Source organism: Salvelinus sp. IW2-2015, unplaced genomic scaffold (assembly GCF_002910315.2).
Source record: "Salvelinus sp. IW2-2015 unplaced genomic scaffold, ASM291031v2 Un_scaffold3777, whole genome shotgun sequence".
In the NCBI taxonomy this organism is placed as follows: Eukaryota; Metazoa; Chordata; class Actinopteri; order Salmoniformes; family Salmonidae; genus Salvelinus; species Salvelinus sp. IW2-2015.
The window spans coordinates 50283-59984 of record NW_019945051.1 but is presented as its reverse complement, the minus strand read 5'-3'; the positions used below and the strand labels follow the sequence as shown (position 1 = coordinate 59984).

At 48.3% G+C, this 9702-nt stretch overlaps 2 protein-coding genes across 2 annotated transcripts in view; both read right to left on the bottom strand.

Annotated features, from left to right (window-relative positions):
* The window catches only part of LOC139026045 (uncharacterized), a 2001-nt gene extending 1208 nt beyond the window's left edge, over positions 1-793 (bottom strand). Inside the window, exon 1 of the mRNA XM_070441344.1 lies at positions 782-793. Coding sequence (XP_070297445.1) covers positions 782-793 — 12 coding nt within the window. The remainder of the gene's footprint in view (positions 1-781) is intronic.
* A 7025-nt stretch (positions 794-7818) lies between these two features.
* LOC139026044 (uncharacterized) lies at positions 7819-9081 on the bottom strand. The gene has a single exon (XM_070441343.1). The coding sequence runs from the start codon at positions 9079-9081 to the stop codon at positions 7819-7821; it is 1263 nt and encodes a 420-aa protein (XP_070297444.1).
* Positions 9082-9702: the final 621 nt, after the last annotated feature.

The window sequence follows — 9702 nt, the reverse complement described above, 5'->3', positions numbered from 1 at the left end:
CGTGCGTGCGTGCGTGCGTGCGTGCGTGCGTGCTGCGTGCGTGCGTCGCGTGCGTGCGTGCGTGCGTGCGTGCGTGCGTGCGTGCGTGCGGCGGCGTGCGTGCGTGCGTGCGTGCGTGAGTGAGTGCGGAGTGAGTACGAAGGCCCATCATTGAACTTACCATTTTGCCTGTAACACAGACTGACAATTACTGCTGTAACACAGACTGACAGTACTGCCTGTGTAAAACAGACTGACAGTAGCTGTAACAACAGACTGACAGTACTGCTGTAACTACAGACTGACAGTACTGGCTGTAACAACGACTGACAGTACTTGCTGTAACACAGACTGACAGTACTGCTTCAAACACAGACTGACAGTACTGCTTGAACACAGACTGACAGTACTGCTGTAACCTCAGACTGACAGTTAACTGTGTAAACAGACTGACAGTACTGCTGTAACCTACAGACAGACAGTCTCGCTGTAACACAGACTGACAGTACTTGCTCGTACGACCAGACTGACAGTATCTGCTGTCAACATAGACTGACAGTACCGCTGTAACCCAGACTGACAGCTATCGCTGTACCAACAGACTGACAGTACTGCTGTAACACCAGACTGACAGTTGCTGTAACACAGACTGACAGTACTGTAACCTATGAGTGCGCTGTAACACAGACTGAACAGTACTTGCTGGTAAACACAGACTGACAGTACTGCTGTAAACACAGACTGGACATACTGCTGGGTAAGCACATCTGAACAGTACCTGCTGTAACACTACTGACAGTACGAGTACACTCATCGCGTGTAAGCACAAGACTGACAATACTGCTGTATTAACCTCAGAACTGTACAGTACTGCTGTAACAAGACTGACAGTACCTGCTTAACCCTCAGACAGACAGTAAACGTGCTGTAACATCAGACTGACAGTACTGCTGTAACACAGACTGAGTACTGCTGTCAGCACAGACTGACAGTACTCCGCTGTCCACCTCAGACTGAGCAGTACTTGCTTAACAGACTGACAGTATGCTGGGTGTAAACAACAGACTGACAGTACTGCTGTAACCAAGACTGACAGTTACTGCTGTAACACAACTGATACTGACAGTACTGCTGCTGTAAGACACAGACTGACAGTTAACTGCTGTAACACAGGACTGAAACAGTATCTGCTGTAACAGCAAACTGACATTACTGCTGTAGTAAAACACAGACTGACAGTACTGGTCTAGCCTAAAACAGAACCATTTTGATTTTTGTCATGGACAGTACTCTGCTGAACTCAGACTGACAGTTATGCTTGTACACAGACCTGACAGTATACTGCTGTAACCTCAGACAGACAGTACTGCTGTAACACAGAACTGACATGTCTTGCTGTAACACAGACTGACAGTACTGCTGTAACACAGATATGACAGTACTGCTGTAACCTCAAGACTGTGACAGTACTGCATGTAACAATCGGACTGACAGTACTATGGGTACACGGTGACATGTACTACAGCAGACTGACAGTACTTCTGTAACCACAGAACTGACGGTTACTGCTGTAACAACAGACTGACAGTCTCTGGTAACAACATACTGACAGTTATGCTGTACAACACTTGCTGTAACACGTGACGTAAGCGTAACACCATATGACAGTAACTGCTGTAACACAGGATGTACAGTTACTGCGGTAACAGCAGACTGATGACAAGTACTGCATGTAACCAGACTGACAGTACTGCGTGTAACACAGACTGCCCAGTACTAGCTTGTAACCCAGAATGACAGTACTGCTGTAAACACATGTGACTGACAGTACTGCTGTACACAGATGACAGGTACTGATGCTGTAACCGTCCGACAGACAGTACTGTGTACACGGACTGGCAGTACTGCTTGTACGAACAGACTGACCGTACTAGCTGTAACACAGACTGGACCAGTACTATATTGCTGTAACCTCAGACTGACAGTACTCTCTGGCTCGTAACACAGACTGAACAGTACTGCTGTAACACAGATCTGACAGGTACTGTGTAACACAGACTGACAGTGAAACTGCTGTAACACAGCCCACCAGACTGACAGTACTAGGTCTGTAAATCATAATTATAGACTTGACAGTCTGCTGTAACACATGACTGACAGTACTGCTGGTAACACAGATACTGACAGTACTCTGTAACAGATGACAGTACTTGCTGTAACAACTACTAGACTGAGAGTAACTCAACTAGTCACTTACTTTACTCAATTGGCTGGTAACACAGACGAGCAGTAATGCTGTACAGGAACAGACTTTGTTGCTCAAGCGTGGGTGGGGAGCGTGGGTGGATGTGACAGTTGGGGCTGGGTCTGGTCTGGGTAATAATATCACATCACAAAAGCTCATAATGAAGTGCCCATATCAGACTAAATAATAACTGCGTTGCCTTATTGAAGTGGCGTAATGAAATTTGTCTCACTTCAATATGGTGACTGGAAGGACCATGTTCAGCAAGTTATCCCAATGATATACAAGTCCAAGAAGCACATATTGATTAGCACTATACCTAGAAGAATATACACTTAAAACAGAGCAGTAGAATGTACAATGTGCTACAGCAGTGTTGGGATGGGTTCCATGGTGTGAGTGCCTTGGGTGATAAATAGCCCTCTGGGCTGGATACGAGCCCCAGGATTTATAGTTATGGGGAAGCTTGGTGAAAATAACCCCCCTGTTAACCTGCACACTTTATTATGAAGGTTATTGGGCTTGTCTCTGGCCATGGAAATTGCAAATCTATATACTTGATCACAACAAGCGAAGACAGGCCCCGTCGAAAAAGCAACAAATTATTTTAGTGGGTTCGGCTTTGTTGCTTGATTCGCCTGTTCTCTGTTTGTTTGTACAGCAGACAATTATTTCTCTAAGGCCTTTTCTTTTAATAATGGTCCTTTGTTTGAGGACCAGGTTTAGATTTAAATCCTGGAGCAAAACAATAAATACAATTCAAAGTGGATTAGCTGGTTGTTTTCTGATTGCTTTTCATGATTATTATTTTTTTATCCACAGAACAACTGTTTCACAGTGAACCAGTGTTGAGGACACAGCGGAGGGAGAGGGGAGAGGACGGAGCACCAGCCCAGGGTAGGGGATCAGTTTCTGGGTTAACGAGGTCTATTAATCCCCTGGTCATCCATGTCGGACGGGCTGGATGGGAGGGAGATGTCGCGTTCACATGCCAGGCAGAACTAGGAAACTCAGACATGTTTGACTTGCTAACTGGTTGAACGTGGCACGTGTATAACTATAACCAGTTAACAAGTCGGACATTTCAGAGTTCCCGAATAGCATGTGAACACGACAAGAGTCTGTCTTCGTTCAATGCATATTTTCTGAAAGTGTTATTTACGTTCCACAGGTTCGTTTTCCCAGGATTCCCTGCATCCCTTCTTTGAGTCTGTATGTTTTTGGGGTCTGAAAGGGTCTGAAGAATAATTTATCGTCAAATAATTCTGATTCTATCTCTGATTCAATTTAGTCCACTAATATTGAGATTATTTTTCTGATGTACATGTCAAATAGCGTTTTCATTTTTTCAAAATGTGTCACTTCAATGAAATACTACATATGTTTTCCATAATATGATTACTTTTAAAAATATATATACATTTCACAATCTTTCAATTATTGTTTCACCAGTGATCTAAGAGAAATACTTTCCAGATCATTGTATTCAATAAAAAATAAATCAGTTTCATCAATTCCAATTTGTATCTTTTCTTTGCTAATGTGTGATTAATATACATACTCTGGTAATTACATGTTTACATTACTGTGTAGTAGAATGACCACCTTTCATTCTCAGAAGTATTACTCTTAATTACAGTTATGAAATATGAATGATCCTACATTTAACAATGTTCAGCTATCAGACATCTTAATAAATCATGTTTCAGAGAACTCAGAACAACATCAGTAAATTAATCAAATTTTATTCCTGATTCGTATATGAAGAAGAAGAAAAAAATTCTGAAAAAAAAAWTATTATTATAACGCAAACAGCAGTGCGTCCCCGTACGTCGGAGCACAGTCATATACCATAGAACTATATCTCTTCTTGCACATCATCATCTGCTCATCTATCACTCCAGTGTTAATCTGCTAAATTGTAATTACTTCGCTACCTATGTCCTATTTATTGCCATACCTCCTCACGCCATTTGCACACACCGTATATAGACTTTCTTTTTTTCTATTGTGTTATTGACTGTATGTTTTGTTTATTCCATGTGTAACTCTGTGTTGTTGTTTGTGTCGCACTGTTTTTCTCTATCTTGGCCAGGTCGCAGTTGTAAATGAGAACTTGTTCTCAACTAGCTAACCTGGTTAAATAAAGGTGAAATAAAAATGTTAAAAATAAAAACTAACTACATTTGAATTTTCCCTCAGTTTCCCCCTCATTTGTCGTGGTTGTTTTGTCAGAACTGTTCAGAAAGAAATAAAGCAATCGTTTTGACATATGGGTTTCTCAGCTCTGTTTTTGTTGATAATGAGAACCATGTTTTTTGGTGGTGCAGATCTGACCGAAGCGGAGAGAGAGGGGAGGGGAGAGAAGAGGACTGAGCAGCAGTACACTGTGTAAGGCACATGTTAATTATCTTGAGACAAAACAGGAGGAAATGACAGCTTCTCTCTCTCGCCACTCTCACATTTTTCTAAAGCACCTTTCATTGCAATTACATTTCTGAAAGGGACAAAGAATCAACATTGGGATGATTTGGGCCAGAGGTAATGCCATTATGCAGTGAGCGAGGGTATTATGCCCCTGTAGCATGTGGGCTTTACAGTCCTACTAATGGCCCTGTAGCATGTGGGCTTTAACAGTCCTGCTCCATGGCTGTAGCATGTGGGCTTTACAGTCCTACTAATGGCCCTGTAGCATGTGGGCTTTACAAGTTCTACTAATGGCCTCTGTAGCATGTGGGCTTTACAGTCCTGCTAAATGGCCCTGTACATGTGGGCTTTACAGTCCTACTAATGGCCCTGTAGCATGTGGGCTTTACAGTCCTGCTAATGCGCCTGTACATGTGGGCTTACAGTCCTACTAATGGCCCTGTAGCATGTGGGCTTTTACAGTCCTACTAATGGCCCTGTAACATGTGGGCTTTACAGTCCTACTAATGGCCCTGTAGCATGTGGCTTTACAGTCCTGCTAATGGCCCTGTAGCATGTGGGCTTTATCAGTCCTCAAATGGCCCTGTACATGTGGGCTTTACAGTTCTACTATGGCCTTAGCATGTGGGCTTTACAGTCCTACTAATGGCCCTGTAGCATGTGGGCTTACAGTCCTACTAATGGCCCTGTAACATGTGGGCTTTACAGTCCTCACTAATAGCCCTGTAACATGTGGGCTTTACAGTCCTACTAATGGCCCTGTAACATGTGGGCTTTATCAGTCCTACTAATGGCCCTGTAGCATGTGGGCTTTACAAGTTCTACTAATGGCCCTGTAACATGTGGCTTTACAGTCCTGCCTAATGGCCCTGTAGGCATGGTGGGCTTTAACAGTCCTTTCAAATGGCATGTGGGCTTTACAGTCTACTAATGGCCCTGTAGCATGTGGGCTTTACAGTCCTACTAATGGCCCTGTAGCATGGTGGGCTTTACAGTCCTACTAATGGCCCTGTAGCATGTGGGCTTTACAGTCCTACTAATGGCCCTGTAACATGTGGGCTTTACAGTCCTACTAATGGCCCTGTAGCATGTGGGCTTTACAGTTACTAATGGCCCTGTAACATGTGGGCTTACAGTCCTATAATGGCTCGTAGCATGTGGGCTTTACAGTCCTACTAATGGCCCTGTAGCTGTGGGCTTTACAGTCTACTAATGGCAAATGTGGGCTTTGCAGTCCTACTAATGGCCCTGTAGCATGTGGGCTTTACAGTTCTACTAATGGCCCTGTAGCATGTGGGCTTTACAGTTCTACTAATGGCCCTGTAGCATGTGTGCTTTACAGTCCTTAAATGGCATTGTGGGATTTACAGCTACCATGGCCCTGTAGCATGTGGGCTTTACAAGTTCTACTAATGGCCCTGTTGAGCATGTGGGCTTTAACAGTCCTTCAATAATGGCCCTGTAGCATGTGGGCTTTACAGTCCTACTAATGCCCTTAGCATGTGTGGGCTTTACAGTTCTACTAATGGCCCTTAGCTGGTGGGCTTACAGTCCTACTATGGCCTGTAACATGTGGGCTTTACAGTTCTACTAATGGCCCTGTAGCTGGTGGGCTTTACAGTCCTACTAATGGCCCTGCAGCATGGGGCTTTACAGTTCTACTAATGGCCCTGTAGCATGTGGGCTTTACAGTCCTACTAATGGCCTGTAGCATGTGGGCTTTACAGTTCTACTAATGGCCCTGTAGCATGTGGGCTTACAGTACTACTAATGGCATGTGGGCGTTGCAGTCCTCTAAATGCCCTGTAACATGTGGGCTTTACAGTCCTACTAATGGCCGAGGACAGCCCGAGAACAGCCGAGGACATAGCCGAGGACAGCCGAGGACAGCCGAGAAGCAGCACGAGGACAGCCGAGCAGCCGAGCAGAGACACAGCCGAGGACAGCCGAGAAAGCGAGGACCGAGGACAGCCGAGGACAGCAACGCGAGGACAGCGGCAGAGAAACAGAGCCGAGAACAGCCGAGGACAGCCGAGGACAGCCGAGGACAGCCGAGCACAGTCGAGGCAGCCAGCCGAGGACAGCCGAGGACAGCCGAGGACAGCCGAGGACAGCCGAGGACAGCCGAGAACAGCCGAGGACAGCCGAGGACAGCCGAGGACAGCCGAGGACAGCCGAGGCAGGGAAATTGGGTAATTTGACCCGGCGTGACCCGATCTTGTAAAAGTTTGACCTGACCATCCGATGGGAGGCCTTGTGCTGCCTGCTCGGGACAGGGCAGGCACTAATCTCTACAACGACAGCCGGTAAAAGATAGACGGGGAAAAAATGGGGGAGAATAGAGAGGGGAGGGGTGGGAGAGAGAGAGAGAGAGAGGGAGAGAAATTGTATTATATGGACCCATTGTTTGCTCTACTGCGTCTCACTGTGAAGCATGCCCCAGTGAATATTCAACAACGGTTGTATTAGAAATTGTATTAAAACTTCTTATTTATCTTTACAATAAAACATCACTTTCACCCTATACTGACCTTTGAAATAATTAAGTTGCCAAATCTGTTTTCACGCAAATACAGATTATAATTTCACCCAAAACAAATGCTGGGCATGTGATGGGCTACTACTGGATGCTGAAGGATGAAATCCACCCACCACCAACTGTCCTCCTACCCTCCTTCTCCTTATTGCTGCGCTTTCATTTTTCATTATGAACATTCTAATTCCACTGCAAACAATCTCCACAATATAACACATGGAATTTCCTCTGGCTGCCAGTGGTCAAATGGCCCTGCTAAAGTAATGCCTTTTGAACTCTGAAGCTCATCTTATGTTTTTTAATCTTCCCTGTCTACTAGATAAATCATCCCTGTGAAGCAAGGCTGGACTGCCTCAGAAAGGGCACACAATCATCCAGAATAAAAGAGCCAGGAGCCAGAAGAGCTGACATCAGCAGCAGAGGCCTTGGGCCAGCCAGGCCCTTGACAATGGGCCCTGCCTCAGACCACAAACAAACCCAAGAGCTCTCGCTCTCTCTCTCTCTCTCTCTCTGTCTCTCTCTCTCTCTCTCTCTCTCTCTCTCTCTAAAAAAAGAGAGAGATGATGGCCTGTTGGTTTGTTTATTAGAGGTTTCTGTTGGTACATGAGAGAAGCGCTGGGCCGATTCAGGATCACGGAGCCGTCATCAACCCACTCTCCGCCTTGCCAATACCAGGCCTGGCCGGGCCAATTGTGGGAGGCAGTCGGGCAATTGGGTTGGGGAGCGTGTGGTTGGGTGGTCGTGGGTGGGGAGCGTGGGTGGGTGGCGTTTGTGGTGGGAAGCGTTGGGTTGTTTGGAGCGGGGTGGAGAGTCGTGGTGGTGTGGCGTGTGGTGGGGACGTGGGTGGGGACGTGGGTGGGAGCGTGGGTGGGGGCGGTGGGTGGGTGGCGTGGGTGGGGGCGTGGGTGGGGAGCGTGAGGGTGGGGAGCGTGGGTGGGGAGGCGTGGTGGGTGGCGTGGGTGGGAGCGTGGGGTGGGGAGGTGGGTGGGGAAGCGTGGGGTGGGGAGCGGGGTGGGTGGCCGTGGGTGGGGAAGCGTGGGTGGGTGGGCGTGGGTGGGTGGCGTGGGTGGGAGCGGTGGGTTGGGGAGCGTGGGTGGGTGGCGTGGGTGGGGAAGCGTAGGGTGGGGAGCGTGGGTGGGTGGCCGTGGGTGGGGCGTGGGTGGGTGGCGTGGTGGGTGGCGTGGGTGGGGAGCGTGGGTGGGGAAGCGTGGGTGGGGAGCGTGGGTGGGCAGCGTGGGTGGGGAGCGTGGGGTGCGTGGGTGGGTGGCGTGGGTGGGGAGCAGTGGGTGGGTGGCGTGGGTGGGGAGCGTGGCGTGCGTGGCGTGGGTGGGTGGCGTGGGTGGGTGGGGAGCGTGGGGTGGGTGGCGTGGGTGGGTGCGTGGGTGGGTAGCGTGGTGGGGAGCGTGTGGTGGGTGACGTGGGTGGGGAGCGTGGTGGGTGGACGTGGGTGGGTGACGTGGGTGGCGTGGGTGGGAGCAGTGGGTGGGTGGCGTGGTGGCGTGGGGTGGTGAGCGTGGGTGGGGAGCGTGGGTCGGGTGGCGTGGGTGGGTGCCGTTGGGTGGGTGGCGTGGGTTGGGGAGCGGTGGTGGGTGGCGTGGGGTGGGTGGCGTGCGGTGGGGAGCGTGGGTGGGTGATGTGGGTGGGGAGCGTGGGTGGGGAGCGTGGGTGGGGAGCGTGGGTGGGGAGTGTGGTGGTGGGGAGCGTGGGTGGGGTGCGTGGGTGGGGAGCGTGGGTGGATGGGCGTGGGTGGGGAGCGCTGGGTGGGTGGCGTGGGTGTGGCGTGGGTGGGGAGCGTGGGTGGGGAGCCGTGGGTGGGGGAGCGTGGGTGGGAGCGTGGGTGGATGTGACAGTTGGGGCTGGGGTTGCTGGTCGTGGGTAATAAATAATCGAACATCAAACAAAAAGTGCATCAATGAAAGTGCCCCCATATCACTAAATAATAACTGCGTTGCCTTATTGAAGTGGCGTAATGAAATTTGGTCCTCACTTTAAATATGGTGAACTGGAAGGACATGTTCAGCAAGTTATCCCAATGATATACAAGTCCAAGAAGCACATATTGATTAGCACTATACCCTAAGAAAAATATACACTTAAAACAGAGCAGTAGAAATGTACAATGTGCTACAGCAGTGTGGGATGGGTTCCATGGTGTGAGTGCCTTGGGTGATAAATAGCCCTCTGGGCTGGATACGAGCCCCAGGATTTATAGTTATGGGGAAGGCTTGGTGAAAATAACCCCCCTGTTAACTGCACACTTTATTATGAAGGTTATTGGGCTTGTCTCTGGCCATGGAAATTGCAAATCTATATACTTGATCAAAACAAGCGAAGACAGGCCCCGTCGAAAAAGCAACAAATTTATTTTAGTGGTTCGGCTTTGTTGCTTGATTCGCCTGTTCTCTGTTTTGTTTGTACAGCAGCGACAATTATTTCTCTAAGGCTTTTCTTTTAATAATGGTCCTTTGTTTGAGGACCAGGTTTTAGATTTAAATCCTGGAGCAAAACAATAAAT

Coding starts and splice junctions, on each gene's coding strand:
- LOC139026044 (XM_070441343.1), bottom strand. CDS start 9,081: ATGTTCGATTATTTATTACCCACGACCAGCAACCCCAGCCCCAACTGT.